The sequence below is a fragment of the Lytechinus variegatus genome, chromosome 6, assembly GCF_018143015.1.
Source record: "Lytechinus variegatus isolate NC3 chromosome 6, Lvar_3.0, whole genome shotgun sequence".
Classification (NCBI taxonomy): domain Eukaryota; kingdom Metazoa; phylum Echinodermata; class Echinoidea; order Temnopleuroida; family Toxopneustidae; genus Lytechinus; species Lytechinus variegatus.
In genome coordinates, this window is record NC_054745.1 from 32738000 (window position 1) to 32758905 (window position 20906).

Sequence of the window (20906 nt, forward strand, 5' to 3'; positions counted from 1 at the left end):
AAGAGTCATCAAAATAGGTAACAAAAATGTTGAAGTTGTTGCTATATCCGGCAAAACCTACACATGTAACTAATAACAGACCAGTAAACCCTTCTTAATATTTAAACAGGGCAAGAGGAAGTGCAGGGAAAGAGAGATGAAATATTATATTAATATAAAACCTTTTTGAGACCTATTACCACTCTGGACTTTTAATGCAAAAGGGACTAACTCCAAAAATATGTAAATATTAAAATAAAACATAAACAGTCTGCAGGATTATTTTTAACTGGCATTTTTGAAAAGTAAAATCATGATTTTTAAGGGAATGAAATACTTTGATTTAGGTGAAATAATGAAAGGAGCGTTTTATAAAGATTGAGCAAAGAGAGATTGTATTACTTTTGCATGGAAACGTAAATTTCACGTCCATATTTCATAAAATTCCCGAAAACTTTAGGAGTTGGACTATAATCAGTGTGACGAACATGCAAGAAAATGCCCTAATGATAAACAAATGGATTTAGTCCCTTTTGTATGTTAGCTCTTCATAATTATATTTGAATGATAAAACCACTACTTTATCAAAGACAATATAAATATCTGTTTAAAGAACAAAAAAAAAACAAAAGGAATATATAATTAAACAAAGCAAATTAACAGGAATACATAGATAGAGTCCACGACACCCATCAAAACTTCCTCACCTTTTCATCTTAACTTTGGCCACATGTAATGCATGGAGTACATTAAGATCTGAATTGAGCATAACATGTGGATAAGGGAAGGGAGGGGTAGAAAGTAGAGGGGGTATGGTTAAAGTAGAAATATATTGAAAATCGTAAAACTGGAGAATCATATATCACAATAAAGGAGAAAATAAGGAGAACACGATGGTGTACATCATTTATCATGGAGACGGATGAAACTCAGTTAATTGATAGTTTAAAGTTCTCTCTCTGAATGCTTCAAACACGCAGAATTACGTCCGCGAAATTGGGGATTTTTTATGACGTCACTGTCTGTACGAGAGGCGTGATTGGCTCTCCCACGTGAAGCTCCACTTGCATGCAAAACCTGTTGCAAGGGTACATTTTCTCCACATTGTCACTGAATACTTCGATCCCGAAATGATCGAAAGAAAACCCAGAATTTTATCTAGATTTGGATTTTCAAATTGATGATTTTGAGATGAAGTGAAACAACACAGTGACGTAGTTGGAGGTAATTGGGGGAATTACGCCGATGATGATGATGATGAAAATTCAACTTGCAACACAATCACAAGTAAAGTCATGTACATACCGATTCGCTACCAATTAATGCTGCTGGAAGTGCTAGCTACACCGCGCGGGCCAAATTGAATTCATGCTGAACATGAATAACCACATCCAGACAGTCTATCATAAGAAGGAAAATGATGTAACTGTACTTACAAACATGTGAATAATCCGAACCTGAAAGCAAATCAACTCAACGAATAGTACCAGACGATATGGCATATACACTGACGATAAACTTCATGTGACTGGATAGATTGTCACTCGTTCTGTTAGATGTAACTTTTATCTCATTAATTTGGCAAAATTACGAAACTCGGGGAATTATTATTCTATATAAAAATATAGTAACATCTCTTATCATTTTTTGAATTATGATAAAACCTGTTTGGAAGGAAAACGTTGGGGTAAATTAAAATTAGATGTAAAAGATCATCCCATCATGCGTAGCATTTAAACAAACCATCACAACAACACATGCCGTATTGTTTGCTCGCCTTGGCTGAGACTGAGAGAATAGATCTATGCACGTGTTGCACAGCTCTCAATCAGCAAGGAAGGAATACGTGCATGTTTGCGATGGTTTGTTTGCAATGACATACAAGCTACGCATGTTGGGGGGGGGATTTAAAAGTAATTTTAGTTTATCTCAACGTTTTCCTTCAAAAGAGGTTTTATCGTAATACAAAAAATAATAAGAGATGTTACTATATTTTTATATATATATAATTCCCCGAGTTTCGTAATTTTGTCAAATTAATGAGTTACAAATTACATCTAACAGAACGAGTGACAATCTATCCCAGCCACATGAAGTTTATGGTCGGTGCATATCGTCTGCTGCTATTCGTTGAGTTGATTTGCTTTCAGGTTAATTCGGATTATTCACTTGTTTGTAAGTACAGTTATATCATTATTTTCCTTCTTATGATAGACTCTCTCTGATGTGGTTATTCATTTTCATGGATTTAATTTGGCCCGCGCGGTGTACGTATAGCTACCACTTGTAGCAGCAGCTGCATGAGTTGGTAGCGAATCGGCATGTACATGACTTTACTTGTGATCGTCAGGCAAGTTGAATTTTCATCATAATCATCGGCATTGTTCCCCCATTATTTACCTCCAACTACCTCACTGTGTTGTTCACTTCATCATCATTCTCTTCATCTTTAAAATCATCAATTTGAAAATCCAAATCTAGATAAAATTCTGGGTTTTCTTTCATTTCGTGATAGAAGTATTCAGTGACAGTGTGGAGAAAACGTACCCACGCAACAGGTTTTGCATGCAAGTGGAGCTTCACTTTGGAGAGCCAATCACGCCTCTCGTACAGACAGTGACGTCATCAAATTCCAGTCAATTCAGAGACCGATGCGAGGCATATTTCGGAGGGGCATTTTAGCGTTTTTTAATCGGCGATTTTCACCTTTTTGTATTATTTTCGGTATTTTTGAATGACCCACTGATGATCCCCACATCATTACCTTTCCATTGATATATAATAAGACCACATTCATAATCAATATATTTCTCCTTTAATGAGAGAAAAATTACTTACGTAGAATGAATGTAGGTACGTTGTGTCGTCTTGACAAACAGGTCAACCATGGTGCCTCCGTATCTGCCCATATCCCCTGAAACAGATAGTAGGTGCTGATTCCGAGAATGATCTTCAAATAGAAGAGCTAGCCTTCCAGATTTCAATCCCAAGTCATTGACTTCACCCAATGACTGTGACACGCATTGTTGAAGTGTCACATTGATCGTGTTGATATCGTGTTGACGATATACAATTTGTTTCATACGCTTGGTATCGGTTGTTATCTCGAAAGTGTTGCTCGTATCTTCGATAGCGATTGATACATTAAGGTCCCTTGCATTAGGTAGAGACGAGAGTACATTTTGGTAACAGCTAGGCGTCATTTTATCGGCTGACAGATTAGTAAATGACGAGAGCTTAGGAAGAGATGATGGGAAACTAAGAGAAGAGTCTGTGATGTTTATGGTATTTAAACTGGGGAATAATTTGAGACAGGACCACATTCGTCTGGTCACGTCAGCCGTAAGCACAGACTCCACGAACCTCATTGTTCTTACCTAGTATCAGGGGAGAGTGAGAAGAACATACATGATGAACATGGTAGTATTAACCCTTTGTGCCATGATGCTGCAATCTTGCGAATTCGTATTATTAAATTCAACAATTCCAATGATTAGTTTTCTCTCCTACTTTCAAATTAGACGAGATAATAAAAGGCAATACTTCTTGCATGATATCTATATGATAATAATAACTATCAATGGTGCAATATGAAAGTTTTAAATTAAAGAAAATAACATGGGAACAATATCATTATTATTCCCACAAAACATATTCAGCGTGCTAAGAGTTAAGGGAAAAGGAAATGTGAAATTAAATGACATTCAGATTTGTTTTTCTTTGCTGCAAAGAGGAGTGTGCATTTTGGCTTAAGATACCTGAAGTTGCAGTTGCTTTGGAAGCTTTTCAAGCCCAACGACAGTAAACATAGTTGGTGACCTTAGAATGATACTCTGTGCAGTGACGCATCTTTGAACCAACGAAGACATGTCTCCTCCACTATCCTTGGACTCTGATGAACAGTCAAGTAGAATGCGATACCGTTCGTTCTCTTCCAAATGCTCGTTTCTTAGGAGTGCCTCCATTATTCGTATTCCTAAATGTCTGTCTATGCCAGCAGTAAATCGGATGAGTTGCTCATAGTCTTCGATGTTTGAATTAATCTTCCACAATATTCGGTCCAACTTAGATACTCTTAACCAGAACAGTATGCGCCATGTTACACTAGCAATGAATTTTCCCGCCGAATGTTCTTGTGCTAATTTGTGATAAAATTCAATTTGAGTGGAAGTGGTCTGGTCCGACTGAGGAAGGTTTGTGATTGGCACTGTCGTCTTGGATATTATTCCGAGATCGCACGCTTTATCAAGGATACGAGGAACTCTACGGAAATCTTGGGGCGTGAAGATTAGTTTTTTTGCATCATCGAGTAGACCGTAGAGCGCAACTTTCCCAATTTTGTTAACTATTCCTTTTAATTTTTCCTGAGTAAATGTTAACCCTGAGCGAGCATTTGCATGGTGCATTAAGAATTTATTCACGCTGTCAAACAAATCTGTTTGGGTACTGACATAACTGCCTAGTTGATCTTCACTCCACAGGTGACATATCATAAGACAAAAGAGAGGTGTTTTAACAAGTTCATCGATGAGTGGTTGGTCGTTGAGGTATTCTTTCAGCTTACCCCCCTTTTCATCACTCAAAGACCGTGTGAAGAATCTGTCGATGTACTCTCTGGAACTCTCCATCGAAAAACCTTCGATCCACATTTTTGTGTACACCCTTGGAAGGTAATCTTGATTGAAGTAGCTTTCGAGATGAGGCCGTGTTGTTACAAGGATCCGACTTTCTGGAAACTCCTCGCTTCGAATGACACTGACAATGTTGCTCGTTGAAGAAATGCCAGCATATTCATCCAGCCCGTCTAATATGATGTGACAGATCCCTTGATTTCTACGGATGAAACTCTCAATTCCTTCTGGTGTGAGGTCATCAACATCGCTTAAAAGCTGAGTTTTGATTGCCTCTCCGATCGATGTCCTGTGGCTTGTGTTACGAAATTTAACAACAAAAAGAAGTGGCAAGTGTTCCAATGCCGATTCCCTTTTTTCTTCAGCCCAGTCATATGCTATCTTTGCAACAGCTGTTGTCTTCCCTACTCCAGCTGGAGCAGATATAAGGATTCGAGATGGTAGTCTCCCATTTACTTTGGTTGAGAATATCTTATCGACAGAGCCTTCCAACTCTTCTTTATTTTTGGTATCTTTTCCACTCGAGTCTTTCCTCATCATTGTTACGACCGTATGCAAATCTTTGAGCTCAGCGTAATTTGATTTATCCCATGGCTTCAGTTGAATTTTGCACAGTTTATCGAGGTACCTGTGTCTCAGCTTATCACGACATTGTCCCACAGTCAGTGATTCCGAGATCTTCTTGCCGAATATATCTGAAGGAAAATACAAGATAACGCGATATGTTTATTAAGAAAAACACGTCAGGTAAGTACATCTGTAATCTCGGAGCTTGTCTTCAATGGACATAACTAAATTGATACCCACTGGGCATTTTTTTTTACCGATTACCAATTTTACCGGATATTACCGGTAATATGACCCGGAAATTTGAGTAATACAAAAAATTACCGTTATTACTAATACCGAAATTATAATTCATGTTGCTAGCTGTGAAACCGACAGTTACCTAATTACAACAGGGTGAATATGGGTAAATAGGGTAATGTTGAATGACTTTGATATGTTATAACATTGCAAATTTTAATAATAACAGTAATCTTACATCAATCCCAGCGAAATGTTCAAAGTCCAAAAAATTACTGTTACCGTTTTATAAATGGGTGATGAGGGGTAATATGGTAATAATGAATGGCTTGATTGGTTATAACATTGCAAACTTAATTAATAACAGTATCCCAGCCCAAATTTCTCTCCAGAAAAAATACTGCTATAGGCGTACCTCTATAAAACCGACATATCACCGAGTTACAACATGGTGATTAAAGGCGATATGGGTAATGTTAAATGGTTTCCATTTGTTATAACCTTGTAAACTTGAGTAATTATAATCGTACAGCAATCCCAGCGAAATCTTCTGTTAAAAAAAATTATCACCCTGATGAAGCCCACATTTTACCGAGTTACAACAGGTTGATAAGGGGAGGGGGAGGTGGGTGGGTAATGTTGAAACGCTTCTAGTTCCAGACAGCAAAGTATCTGGATCACATATGGTTCTTATCTGGGATATCTGGGTCCCATAATGGAACCGAGATAAAAACATATACTTGAACCCACATGGGGCCGAGATATGACCCAGATGTAAACGAGACCTCCAACCAATGTGGAACTCATTAATATTGGGTAAATTGAATTAGGTAATATCGGGAAAATGCAGAGAATATTAGTTACTCATGAATATTCATTACTTAAATTTACTTAAATAAATGGCCAAAATTCTAGCTCATATGGCTGTGATAATTATTGTGTTTGTGTTTACGCAGTGATTCATCCAGAAAAGTTTCAGAAAAATATATAGTTAATTTAGCATATTATTAATCATCATTACATCTAATTATAGCAAAAAAAATATTTTAGGGTTGAATAATTGTTAACCATAATTTGTCAAGTGTTGTAAACTCGATCAATATATACAAGTCAATGACAGGAATCGGTATATAGGTGTAGGATAGGATAAGGATGTAGGGTTTTAAGATTAGCTTAGAGTAAGGAGTTGTAAAGTTACTTCAATTACCTTAATGACACTATGAGGAGGATATCCATGATAATCATAACAGCGAACACTTTGTAAATAAGGCAAATAAGTATCATGTTCTATATAGCATCATACATGGTAGAATAGCAGAAACGACGTCGCGTCGTCGGGTCATTGATGAAGTAGTGAACTCGAAAATGGGAAAAGAAGAAAATAGAAAGGGTAGTAGAGAGGACTGAATAAAGATACGGGTATGTGCCATGCAATTCTCGTTCTGGTGCTGCACGTTGTAATGAAGTCGCCAAATCATTTCGTATTATTTTCATGTTATTCACGATTTCTCCCCTCTTGATAGATTACTAATGCTATTCATTCTATAAACAGCGAAACGTATTTCAACAGTGGATGAACATGAGTGGTCATTGCGTTGAGTTTACTTCTGATCAACGAGTACTACGTCCAAGTGGAAGACATTCGAAAACTCCCTATTAACTTCTGACTTGTCCTCGGGGATGGGGGGCACTTCCATTGACGAAAAGCACCCTAAACACTTAATTTCCACATTTTAAAAATGCCCCCATTAACAAGTCCTGGCTTGGGAAATTTGACCCTGAACACGTAACATTCCTAGCGAAATAGATACTTTTTTTCATTTTTTTTGACACCCTTATCACGTTACATGTACGTACGTAACGTGCCCCATCTTGAAAAAGACATCCTTTTTACGTGTTTTTTGGTCGCGCATGGTATCCACTTGTCAATGTAAGTGGCCCCAGGGGACTTGTCTCTTGCTACACTTCCTAGATATACCTAATTCGATCAGACGATACCAATTGGATATCGGAAGTTGTGTTGATAAAAAGAAGGTATAGAAACTATTTCAATGATAGATCTGTACCTGGAGTACTTGAAGCCCCCTCGAGATGAGTTTCAGCAAGCATGACTAGATGAGCATCAATGAGAGCTTGTTTCAGCCTAGGATGCTGGTCGGCAGGCACCACGGTCTGTCTCCAGTCAAACAGCATGTCACGTGTTCCCCTGCACGTGACCCGTCCTTCTAGTCTGTTGGTCTCTGTGTATCTTCTGATAGCTGGATGGCTTAATCCAAGTGATCGTCCTAAGGCCTCCATCTGCTCATCCGTCTCGATGTCTTCAGCCAACCTTGAGAGAAGATCATCGGTAATTCCACCATGAGTCGCCATCATCCCTACGAAAAAAGATACAATTTCAATTATTTTATCTGCCATTGATACATTACAAGACTTATATCCCTATATCAGGGAGAAACAAACTTGGCCACTGCTTAAACTGAAAGAAAATGGGATATGACTATTTTTGAATACACATTCCTATGTATAATCTTCTGCATGACAAGCAAAAGGAGCATAAAGAAAACATGGGAAAAAACAAAAGAACTAAGCTTTCCCGTGAGGAATTTGAAATTCATTATGTAATATCCCGAACTAAAATGTTTTACAATTGTCAATTTATGATATGATATATGATTTTCAAAATACAGGGCAGTTCCAAAACAATGCGTTTTAATTGCTTGATTCAATTATCACAAAAGGGGCGTTTCCATTGCTCTCCAAATGTGCATGTCAACAACCCCAAGGTAAAGAAAAAATGCAATGCATGCAAAAAGAAATGACATATTTAAATAAAAGGTAGTAAATGGGAATAAAATAACAACCTACGACCCCTGTTAATCTGTATTTGTAATTATTATCAAAACCCCTTCGCAGATAACTAACTTATTTATTTACTTGTATTTATTTTATTGATATACAGTGTGGGCTGCAGGAAACGTCACGCCCGAGCACGCAAACACCCTAGGGGGCTTTCGCGTCTAACCGAGGGTATTCAAGGGGAGCAGACTAGGGCGTTTAGACGGGCCCGCGGTTTCCTGCGTGCCATTTAATATTTGCCGTGTCCGCACTTACCCTAGGGAACCCTAGGGCACGTACATTGCATTATGTTTACATGTGCATGTACATGTACTTTGGTTATCTTGGGATGGGAAAATGCAATGCACGCAAAAAGAAATATGGTGTACATTTGATATTGTGTCCCCCTATTTTTAGGTAGGGAGACACGTCCCCCTACCAACCCCCGATTACCTCCCATAATCAACCCTCACATCCTCGTCCTTCTCACCATCTCCATGCACCCCTCTTATCAAGAGTCATCATCATCATCTCTCTTATTTTTATCCCTCATGCACCTCCTCTTTCCTCTCATCATCAAGACCCACCCCTTATCATCGCCATCCCTCACATCCTTCATCTCCATCTCTTTTCCTTCGTCCCTCTCACCCCCCCCCCCTCATCAAGAGTCATTAAAGATCCTCATCCCTCTTATCATCACCATCTCTCACCTTCTCGTCTCTCTCATCATCAAGGCCCACCCCTCGTTATCACCGGTATGCCATCATCGCAGTCCCTCACATCGTTGTCCCTTTTACCCTATCCAAAACTTGGCTCTCTACACAAGGGAAACTCAATATAAAAATTAAAATAAAATTGGCATGCCCACAAAGATACACCTAAATTTTTTTTTGCATTTCGGGGGCAGGAGTGAAATCGCCCCGAGCCCCCACCCACGTAAAAGTATTTTTGGTTCGACTCAAACATGCACAAGACAATCACACTCAAAGAAAAAAGAAATTAAAGTATATTGATTATTGCAACTTAAAACTCAACTCTATACGGAAATTCAATATAAAACATAAAATGTAAACAAATAGGCCTAAAAATAATCAATTTAAAGTGAAAAATTAACCCCCCCCAAAAAAAAAAATATTGATGGCTAGCCTCAGCCCGTCATGCCCACACAGCTACACCCTGTTGCACCCACAAATGTAATAACGCCCACAAATGTAATAACACTTTACCCACAAATGTAATAACGCCCACAAATGTAATAACACTTTACCCACAAATGTAATAATTTTTGATCGCCCACAAATGTAATAATGACTTTACCCACAAATGTAATAAATTTGAAGGGATTTTTGGCGAATCCGTTCTAAACTGAAATCCTATAGTAAAGCGTTCATATAGCACAAAAGTGCAGTCTTTTTTAAGACCGGGTTAATAAAACATCAAAGTACAAGTCCAAAGTCTTTCTTCCAGACCCGGTTGTTTCGAAAATTTTAATATAAAATATAAAGTCTTTTTTTCCAGACCCGGTTGTTTAAAAAAATTGTGATATAAGTCCAGTCTTTTTTCCAGACCCGGTTGTTTCAAAAATTATAATATAAATCCAAAGTCTTTTTTCCAGACCCGGTTGTTTCAAGAATTTTAATAAGTCCAAAGTCTTTTTCCTGACCCAGTTATTTCAAAATTTATAATATAAGTTCAAACTAAGATACGATAATAATATTCCTGTGGAAAAAATGGAAATCGAGCTTAGTCTTTTCTCCATACCCAGTTAATTAAAAACTGGTGGAATTAATGTCTTTGTTGTTGTTTCAACTTATACGGTGTATATTGTGAATATATGCACTAAGAGTAAATTGAGAATTAAGCGTAGTTTTTTCTCCAGACCCGGTTACCTGTTATTTAAACACTATGAATAACAGTTTAAAAACAGTATAAAGACCCCATAATCTTATTAATTCTGGATATATAGCGTAGTCTTTCAGCCCGACCATTTTTTTCTTTAAAGAACGCTAATAGTAAGAATTAGAAAAAAAATCAAAGTTTAAGACCAAACAAACCTTCAACCTAAGAACCTGTTTTAAAAGAGCTTTAGAGTGTTGTCTTTATTCCAGACCTAAAACAGTCAGGAAAAAAATCTTGTAACATAAGACCTTATATTCTTATTCTCGTGGAATAACATGAGTTTTAAAACATACTCTTTCCTCCAGACCCGGCTATTAAAAAAAAGTAACTGAAAAACTTCGAATCTAAGACCAAATTTCCAAAGTTTCACCCAGTAAAAATATGTCTTTTTTTAAATAATACTACTACCCCTACAAAACATTGTAATAACGCGTGGTTAAAGCAGACATCCTTTCTCCAGACTTGGTTACTATTTGAAAAATAAAATAGTTTTTACAAATATTCTAAAACGAATACCCAATAATCTAATTACTGTGGAACAACATGAAGACCGATTGTCGAAGATCGACTTTCCTCCAGAAACAATCATTTCAGGAATAAAAAAAATCAATAAAACTCAACCCCCAACAACGAATCTAAGAACCAACAATCCTCCAAATTAAGACCATGTATGTAGAAAAGCACACGTTTAGAGCGTTGTCTTTATTCCAGACCCGGTGATTTAAAAATGATTTAAACAATCCTAAAAACAAAAGACTCATATTCTTATTCTTGTGGAATAACACGAGTATTATGCTTAGTCTTTCATCTGGACCCGGTTATTTAAAAGATAAAAAAATATTGAAAAAAAATGACAGCTGAGACCAATCTTCAAAATTAAACCCACTTAAAATGCTTGGGCTTAGAGTGTTGTCTTTACCCCTCACCGACGTATATTATAACTATAACTAACGACCGGGTCTGAAAAAAAGACTTTGGACTTGCATTATAATTTTTGAATTAACCGGGTCTGGAAAAAAGACTTTGGACGTATATTATAATTTTGAAAAACCGGGTCTGGAAAAAGACTTGGACTTGTACTGTAATATTTCATTAACCGGGTCTGGAAAAAAGACTTTGAACTTTTGTGCTATATGAACGCATTACTATAGGATATTAGTTTAGAACGAATTCGCCAAAAATCACTTCAAATTTATTACATTTTTAGGTAAAGTCATTACTACATTTGTGGGTAAAGTGCATTATTACATTTGTGGGTAAAGTGTTATTACATTTGTGGGCGTTATTACATTTGTGGGTAAAGTGTTATTACATTTGTGGGCGATCAAAAATTATTACATTTGTGGGTAAAGTGTTATTACATTTGTGGGCGTTATTACATTTGTGGGTAAAGTGTTATTACATTTGTGGGCGTTATTACATTTGTGGGCGATTATTACATTTGTGGGTGTAACACACCCCGAATCTATTTTTCGCATTTCGGGGGCAAGAGTGAAATCACCCCGAGCCCCCACCCACCTTAAAAATATTTTGAGCGACTCAAACATCCACACCACAGTCACACTCAGTCAAAGAAATTGAAGCATATTATATCATTACAATCTTAGAGCTCGAAACCAGGGAAAATCAATACAGAAAAATTGAAAAATATCAAAAAGACAGAGCCTATATATCCATACGACACTGCCAAGTTTCAAACTCTAGTTCACTCTCTCTCACTTAGTCAAGCTCAGCTCTTTGACTGTGCACGCCCACTTCCATTGTGGATTTGGGCTGAATTCCACCCCGCCAGTTTAGGCGGGCGAGCTACGGAGAATTACGATGAAGAGCAGCGGACCGTTCATCGGTTGTTCGCTTCTTGCGACCAGAGAGAAAAGGGTGAAAAACAAAATCGTGCAAATGCACCAAATTTTATCCTTGTGATGGGAAAATGGAGGTAACGGAATACAACAAAGTCTATCTTCTTCGAAAAAAGTGGGACTTTGAGGAGAAATGATCACAAAATCAAGTCAGTTATTGAGCGGGGCCGAGCCGAGCACGCGCTTATGGGAATCGCGAGCTGTCGAAAAAACGCCTAAAATTACACTTTTGTTATTTCAGCGAAAAAAAAAGTAATAGAAAGTGAAGAACATTACCATCAGACCATATCTCAAGAAATTCTTTAAAACAAATTTCGAAATCACGGAAAAATAGACGCAAATTTGTGAAAAAAAATCTCGTAATGGGTGGGACAACTCGGCCGCGGTCCGAGATGTCCCGTGGTCCGAGTATGTACCGACCCCATATATATATATATCATACACAATTATGTTATATATATATATATATATATATACAGTGCGTCCCAGAATAAACGAAACCGTGATTTAGCGATCATTTATCATAACTTAATCATAAATAGAATAGACAAATGACCTACCAATTTAAAGCTTAGAATCTCCTCTTTCATCTGATATTACTTAGATTATTTCTTATTCACGCATGAGTGAGCAAAAACAATTTGAAGAAAGGATACCAAAAACTCATTTGGCGGGGGTATCTGGGTTTCAAAAAGAAAACCACATTTCTGAAAAGTTCAATATCTGCTCTTTATTTTGGTACCTCAATTACAGAAAATGGTCAAGAAATAAAAAAATTGTGGTCATTTGAAATAAGGCTTGTATTTCCATAATTTCATGAGATAAACGTGTTTTCACCGATTTCCCACAGAAGCTTTCGCATGGTGAACAAAAGATTTAATGCATGGCTGATCGTCAACAAAACGGAGTGTCGAGTGAGTTTGAAAGCCAGCCTGGAGAACCTCTTCATTTTATGAAATTATTGAAATTCAAGCCTTATTTCAAATGACCAGAACTTTGTTATTTCTTGACCATTTTTTGTAATTTAGGTACCAAATTAAAGAGCAGATATTGAACTTTTCAGAAATGTGGTTTTCCTTTTGAAACCCAGATACCCCCCGCCAAATGAGTTTTTGGTATTCTTTCTTCAAATTGTTTTTGCTCACTCATGCGTGAATAAGAAATAATCTAAGTAATATCAGATGAAAGAGGAGATTCTAAGCTTTAAATTGGTAGGTCATTTGTCTATTCTATTTATGATTAAGTTATGATAAATGATCGCTAAATCTCGGTTTCGTTTTTTCTGGGACGCACTGTATATATATATATATATATATATATATATATATATATATATATATATATATATATATATATATATATATTATATATATATATATATATATCTCAAAAGCTGTGCGTTACTTGAAAGTAATAAGTCATGGAACAACGTGGCCTTGGCTTTTTCCAGTTACAGATTTATCGCAAAAAAATATTTGGGGTGAATTCCATAAGGGGGGGGGGGGGGGATTTTATCATAATTTAGATACTGTTTAATTAATAGCTTTCAACTCGTAAAATAGGTCGAGTTTCGAAAAAGAAATGTACTTGTATATTTTTCCCGTTTTTTTTCTCTGGGGTGGGGGGCTACTTCTTTGGGTGGATATCAACGCGTCTGTTCTATAATTTCTGTGAAATTCTCACATCCTAAATCCATTCATTCTTTCTTTTATTCATTCATTCATTCGTTTAGTAATACATAAAAGAGACTCTTTCTAACCACAATACATGGATATACTATAGCTTGCCCGACGACTAGGAGCCGACCGACCGTTTTTATTATATATGATAAAACAAATATCAAACATGCAGATCTCCGTTCTTAATAGATATTCCCGTCCTTTCGTTTGAGGACGCGGCCGCTTATTTACAACGGTAGTTGACTTTGGAAGGGACTTTTTGGGCCCGTCATCATGGTCGTAAAACTCAGTCCTGCAATGCAAATTGTGTGACATGAGATTTTTTTTTTCGTTTCGCATCTGCGACGGAAACATTCAATATGCGTTTCGTGTGCAAAATTCTGGTTGCTACTATGGTAACAGCGATTTATCCGATTGAGGACGACTTTCCAAAGCCACATTTGACTCCTCCTAGAGCTCGAGAGGCCGCCCGGGGGCCCACTTCCATTGATTAGTGGATACCAGTAGCGACCACCCGTAAAAGGGGACAGAGTGGGCAGGTACGTTACGTATATAGGCCTATGTAACGTTATAAGGGTGTCAAAACGATGTTTAAAATGCTTAAAAAAAGGATTATATCCAATACTTGTAGGGTTTCACAAGCCAAATACTTGTTAAGAGATGCATTTTCATAATCTGAAAAAGAATTGCTTCCCTTGCTTAGGGTACTTTTCGAAACCCCATGGTCGTGCCTGGTATCCACTCATCAATGGAAGTGGTCCCCCCGGAATTTGAATCTAATCCCCATTTCTGGGGAATGTAAAACATAATGCCCCTCACATCGTGTGCGAGAGGCATATCGTTTGTGTATAAGGAGTAAACAAAAGAAACAAAGAAACAAAAGGAAACGAGTTCAAAGGTATTGCATATGATGTGTACATATCAACGCATGCGAAATGTTCGGCTGGAGAGGTTGATCTGATCCATGAAATCAATTGCCAGTGATCCACCAATAATCCACATTAAATGTAATATCGATTCGATGGACTGTAATGATCTATATTTAAGCCTTCATTCAGCAAGTTTTTCCTCACTCAATATGTTCTCGATTTGTTTTAAAAAAACACTTTCTTATCCATGTCATAATCTATTTTAGGTCCTGCATTTTGAATATCTCCAGCCATCAGCCGTAATATACATGCATGTATGGTGCGGGTGTCGCGGAAATGGATTTTGCACACGAAAAGCAGATTTGTAGGGCCTGCACCCCCCCCCCCCCCTGTTACACAAAGCTTAGCATTGATCGTAGAGCACTTTTCTACGTTTGATATCAATCAATCAATATTAAAATCAAGTGTATGATTAAGCGTTAACTTTTGTGTTAGGGGACCCTAATACTAGCGTCCGTGAGGATTGCGAAAGGTTCCAATTATGAATCTATGACATTACATATACACCGTTTCTTGTAGAGTAATAGTGACGCATGAATCGACCTCTCACCCTATATTATGCGACAAGTCAAACCAGTTGAAAAAAAACAGAGATAAAACTCGATGAGCAAAAGAGTCTGGGAAAAACCTCCCTTTAAATTTGATTATCAGATTATGCACTGTAATGATTTGAATACTTTCACTTTGCAGATTTGTAATTCTGTAAGTTTGTCGTAACGAAGAGAACAAGCTAGAATGATACACCCAACGTATCCTTACAGCGCGTTATCCATTCTTTCCGCGCTCCAATGCACCAATGCACTTGTAATTACATTCCACGGAGGCTTCGAACCCCATTGACGATGCATTCCTGCAAGGTTTACGAACATTAACGAAACAAACAGCATTTACCTGCTATACAACCGTAACACAACTAATTAAGATTAACTTTAGTTTTGCCAACGTCCCCGGGCATGTGATTATTCAAGTTCATGGTCTAGTGGTAACGACTCTCGCATTTCAATCATAGGGACGTGGGTTCATATCCCAGCCATGACTTCTTTTCCTTCAACGTTAAATTACCCGCATTGTGCTACGCTCATTCCAGGTGACATGAAAGGTTACTTGAAAGGAATTATCAATTTACTGTATGCATGCCTCAGAGATAAAAGGGCAACTCGAGCTTTAGCCGAGGTAATATCAAAACGCCTTAGAATAGATTATTTCTAGATCGATGGCTCTATTTATATGACTATTATCAATATTGGTATCATTATCATTATTGTCATCATTGATACTATAACATCTATTATTATCATTGTTGATATAAATATAAACACGATGAAATAACGAAGTGTGTACCAGTTGAAGTGGAATATTTGAGCATTATTTAACTATTTTTCATTATTTATTTCATTCATGTATACATATATAGAGCCGGAGATTCGCCATTGTCATCTTGCAGTCATGGCAACGCGTCTTTAGATGCGTCTTTTACAGTGCGCTTCCTCCATCTTCAGCGCATTGATTTCTTTGAAAGGTGAGTTTCTCAATCCGTATGCCCATGAACAGACGTGTTTTTCACGACTGTTTCAGAAACGGATTTTGAATTCTCTTTTTTGTCACATCATGGGCACTGACGAAGAGTGTGACTTTACCTTTCATTTTTGAGAGCTATGCTCCTTTTAAAATCTATAATTTTATTTCTACGGCATTTACTATACCTTTTATGATTATTTTATTCCATATGCCGAAGCAGACTGTTTCTATTTTACTCAGGTACTTTTTTACTGCTAAACTTCGACTGTTGGCGGTGAGGCCCTTTTCAGATTTTCCTGTTTTGGAGCCGGAGATTCGCCATTGTCATCTTGCAGTCATGGCAACGCGTCTTTAGATGCGTCTTTTACAGTGCGCTTCCTCCATCTTCAGCGCATTGATTTCTTTGAAAGGTGAGTTTCTCAATCCGTATGCCCATGAACAGACGTGTTTTTCACGACTGTTTCAGAAACGGATTTTGAATTCTCTTTTTTGTCACATCATGGGCACTGACGAAGAGTGTGACTTTACCTTTCATTTTTGAGAGCTATGCTCCTTTTAAAATCTATGATTTTATTTCTACGGCATTTACTATACCTTTTATGATTATTTTATTCCATATGCCGAAGCAGACTATTTCTATTTTACTCAGGTACTTTTTTACTGCTAAACTTCGACTGTTGGCGGTGAGGCCCTTTTCAGATTTTCCTGTTTTGGAGCCGGAGATTCGCCATTGTCATCTTGCAGTCATGGCAACGCGTCTTTAGATGCGTCTTTTACAGTGCGCTTCCTCCATCTTCAGCGCATTGATTTCTTTGAAAGGTGAGTTTCTCAATCCGTATGCCCATGAACAGACGTGTTTTTCACGACTGTTTCAGAAACGGATTTTGAATTCTCTTTTTTGTCACATCATGGGCACTGACGAAGAGTGTGACTTTACCTTTCATTTTTGAGAGCTATGCTCCTTTTAAAATCTATGATTTTATTTCTACGGCATTTACTATACCTTTTATGATTATTTTATTCCATATGCCGAAGCAGACTGTTTCTATTTTACTCAAGTACTTTTTTACTGCTAAACTTCGACTGTTGGCGGTGAGGCCCTTTTCAGATTTTCCTGTTTTGGAGCCGGAGATTCGCCATTGTCATCTTGCAGTCATGGCAACGCGTCTTTAGATGCGTCTTTTACAGTGCGCTTCCTCCATCTTCAGCGCATTGATTTCTTTGAAAGGTGAGTTTCTCAATCCGTATGCCCATGAACAGACGTGTTTTTCACGACTGTTTCAGAAACGGATTTTGAATTCTCTTTTTTGTCACATCATGGGCACTGACGAAGAGTGTGACTTTACCTTTCATTTTTTAGAGCTATGCTCCTTTTAAAATCTATGATTTTATTTCTACGGCATTTACTATACCTTTTATGATTATTTTATTCCATATGCCGAAGCAGACTATTTCTATTTTACTCAGGTACTTTTTTACTGCTAAACTTCGACTGTTGGCGGTGAGGCCCTTTTCAGATTTTCCTGTTTTGGAGCCGGAGATTCGCCATTGTCATCTTGCAGTCATGGCAACGCGTCTTTAGATGCGTCTTTTACAGTGCGCTTCCTCCATCTTCAGCGCATTGATTTCTTTGAAAGGTGAGTTTCTCAATCCGTATGCCCATGAACAGACGTGTTTTTCACGACTGTTTCAGAAACGGATTTTGAATTCTCTTTTTTGTCACATCATGGGCACTGACGAAGAGTGTGACTTTACCTTTCATTTTTGAGAGCTATGCTCCTTTTAAAATCTATGATTTTATTTCTACGGCATTTACTATACCTTTTATGATTATTTTATTCCATATGCCGAAGCAGACTGTTTCTATTTTACTCAAGTACTTTTTTACTGCTAAACTTCGACTGTTGGCGGTGAGGCCCTTTTCAGATTTTCCTGTTTTGGAGCCGGAGATTCGCCATTGTCATCTTGCAGTCATGGCAACGCGTCTTTAGATGCGTCTTTTACAGTGCGCTTCCTCCATCTTCAGCGCATTGATTTCTTTGAAAGGTGAGTTTCTCAATCCGTATGCCCATGAACAGACGTGTTTTTCACGACTGTTTCAGAAACGGATTTTGAATTCTCTTTTTTGTCACATCATGGGCACTGACGAAGAGTGTGACTTTACCTTTCATTTTTGAGAGCTATGCTCCTTTTAAAATCTATGATTTTATTTCTACGGCATTTACTATACCTTTTATGATTATTTTATTCCATATGCCGAAGCAGACTGTTTCTATTTTACTCAGGTACTTTTTTACTGCTAAACTTCGACTGTTGGCGGTGAGGCCCTTTTCAGATTTTCCTGTTTTGGAGCCGGAGATTCGCCATTGTCATCTTGCAGTCATGGCAACGCGTCTTTAGATGCGTCTTTTACAGTGCGCTTCCTCCATCTTCAGCGCATTGATTTCTTTGAAAGGTGAGTTTCTCAATCCGTATGCCCATGAACAGACGTGTTTTTCACGACTGTTTCAGAAACGGATTTTGAATTCTCTTTTTTGTCACATCATGGGCACTGACGAAGAGTGTGACTTTACCTTTCATTTTTTAGAGCTATGCTCCTTTTAAAATCTATGATTTTATTTCTACGGCATTTACTATACCTTTTATGATTATTTTATTCCATATGCCGAAGCAGACTGTTTCTATTTTACTCAGGTACTTTTTTACTGCTAAACTTCGACTGTTGGCGGTGAGGCCCTTTTCAGATTTTCCTGTTTTGGAGCCGGAGATTCGCCATTGTCATCTTGCAGTCATGGCAACGCGTCTTTAGATGCGTCTTTTACAGTGCGCTTCCTCCATCTTCAGCGCATTGATTTCTTTGAAAGGTGAGTTTCACAATCCGTATGCCCATGAACAGACGTGTTTTTCACGACTGTTTCAGAAACGGATTTTGAATTCTCTTTTTTGTCACATCATGGGCACTGACGAAGAGTGTGACTTTACCTTTCATTTTTGAGAGCTATGCTCCTTTTAAAATCTATGATTTTATTTCTACGGCATTTACTATACCTTTTATGATTATTTTATTCCATATGCCGAAGCAGACTATTTCTATTTTACTCAGGTACTTTTTTACTGCTAAACTTCGACTGTTGGCGGTGAGGCCCTTTTCAGATTTTCCTGTTTTGGAGCCGGAGATTCGCCATTGTCATCTTGCAGTCATGGCAACGCGTCTTTAGATGCGTCTTTTACAGTGCGCTTCCTCCATCTTCAGCGCATTGATTTCTTTGAAAGGTGAGTTTCACAATCCGTATGCCCATGAACAGACGTGTTTTTCACGACTGTTTCAGCAACGGATTTTGAATTCTCTTTTTTGTCACATCATGGGCACTGACGAAGAGTGTGACTTTACCTTTCATTTTTGAGAGCTATGCTCCTTTTAAAATCTATGATTTTATTTCTACGGCATTTACTATACCTTTTATGATTATTTTATTCCATATGCCGAAGCAGACTGTTTCTATTTTACTCAGGTACTTTTTTACTGCTAAACTTCGACTGTTGGCGGTGAGGCCCTTTTCAGATTTTCCTGTTTTGGAGCCGGAGATTCGCCATTGTCATCTTGCAGTCATGGCAACGCGTCTTTAGATGCGTCTTTTACAGTGCGCTTCCTCCATCTTCAGCGCATTGATTTCTTTGAAAGGTGAGTTTCACAATCCGTATGCCCATGAACAGACGTGTTTTTCACGACTGTTTCAGAAACGGATTTTGAATTCTCTTTTTTGTCACATCATGGGCACTGACGAAGAGTGTGACTTTACCTTTCATTTTTTAGAGCTATGCTCCTTTTAAAATCTATGATTTTATTTCTACGGCATTTACTATACCTTTTATGATTATTTTATTCCATATGCCGAAGCAGACTGTTTCTATTTTACTCAAGTACTTTTTTACTGCTAAACTTCGACTGTTGGCGGTGAGGCCCTTTTCAGATTTTCCTGTTTTGGAGCCGGAGATTCGCCATTGTCATCTTGCAGTCATGGCAACGCGTCTTTAGATGCGTCTTTTACAGTGCGCTTCCTCCATCTTCAGCGCATTGATTTCTTTGAAAGGTGAGTTTCACAATCCGTATGCCCATGAACAGACGTGTTTTTCACGACTGTTTCAGAAACGGATTTTGAATTCTCTTTTTTGTCACATCATGGGCACTGACGAAGAGTGTGACTTTACCTTTCATTTTTGAGAGCTATGCTCCTTTTAAAATCTATGATTTTATTTCTACGGCATTTACTATACCTTTTATGATTATTTTATTCCATATGCCGAAGCAGACTGTTTCTATTTTACTCAGGTACTTTTTTACTGCTAAACTTCGAATGTTGGCGGTGAGGCCCTTTTCAGATTTTCCTGTTTTGGAGCCGGAGATTCGCCATTGTCATCTTGCAGTCATGGCAACGCGTCTTTAGATGCGTCTTTTACAGTGCGCTTCCTCCATCTTCAGCGCATTGATTTCTTTGAAAGGTGAGTTTCACAATCCGTATGCCCATGAACAGACGTGTTTTTCACGACTGTTTCAGAAACGGATTTTGAATTCTCTTTTTTGTCACATCATGGGCACTGACGAAGAGTGTGACTTTACCTTTCATTTTTTAGAGCTATGCTCCTTTTAAAATCTATGATTTTATTTCTACGGCATTTACTATACCTTTTATGATTATTTTATTCCATATGCCGAAGCAGACTGTTTCTATTTTACTCAGGTACTTTTTTACTGCTAAACTTCGACTGTTG

General features: G+C 37.7%; 1 protein-coding gene across 1 annotated transcript; it reads right to left on the bottom strand.

The window, feature by feature from the left end:
- Window positions 1-2813: 2813 nt before the first annotated feature.
- LOC121417722 (protein NLRC5-like) lies at window positions 2814-7787 on the bottom strand. The gene is made up of 3 exons (XM_041611456.1): window positions 7484-7787; window positions 3738-5305; window positions 2814-3356 (listed from the first exon to the last, which is right to left on the bottom strand). The coding sequence occupies exons 1-3, from the start codon at window positions 7785-7787 to the stop codon at window positions 2814-2816; spliced, it is 2415 nt and encodes an 804-aa protein (XP_041467390.1).
- Between the last annotated feature and the right edge of the window lie 13119 nt (window positions 7788-20906).

What these genes read in the sequence shown, in the direction of transcription:
- LOC121417722 (XM_041611456.1), bottom strand. Translation starts at nt 7,787, where the DNA reads ATGGCGACTCATGGTGGAATTACCGATGATCTTCTCTCAAGGTTGGCT. An exon ending in GGGGGCTTCAAGTACTCCAG is followed by an intron (nt 5,306 to 7,483) that starts GTACAGATCTAT and finishes ATTTTCCTTCAG; the next exon opens with ATATATTCGGCAAGAAGATC. An exon ending in CAAAGCAACTGCAACTTCAG is followed by an intron (nt 3,357 to 3,737) that starts GTATCTTAAGCC and finishes CCCTGATACTAG; the next exon opens with GTAAGAACAATGAGGTTCGT.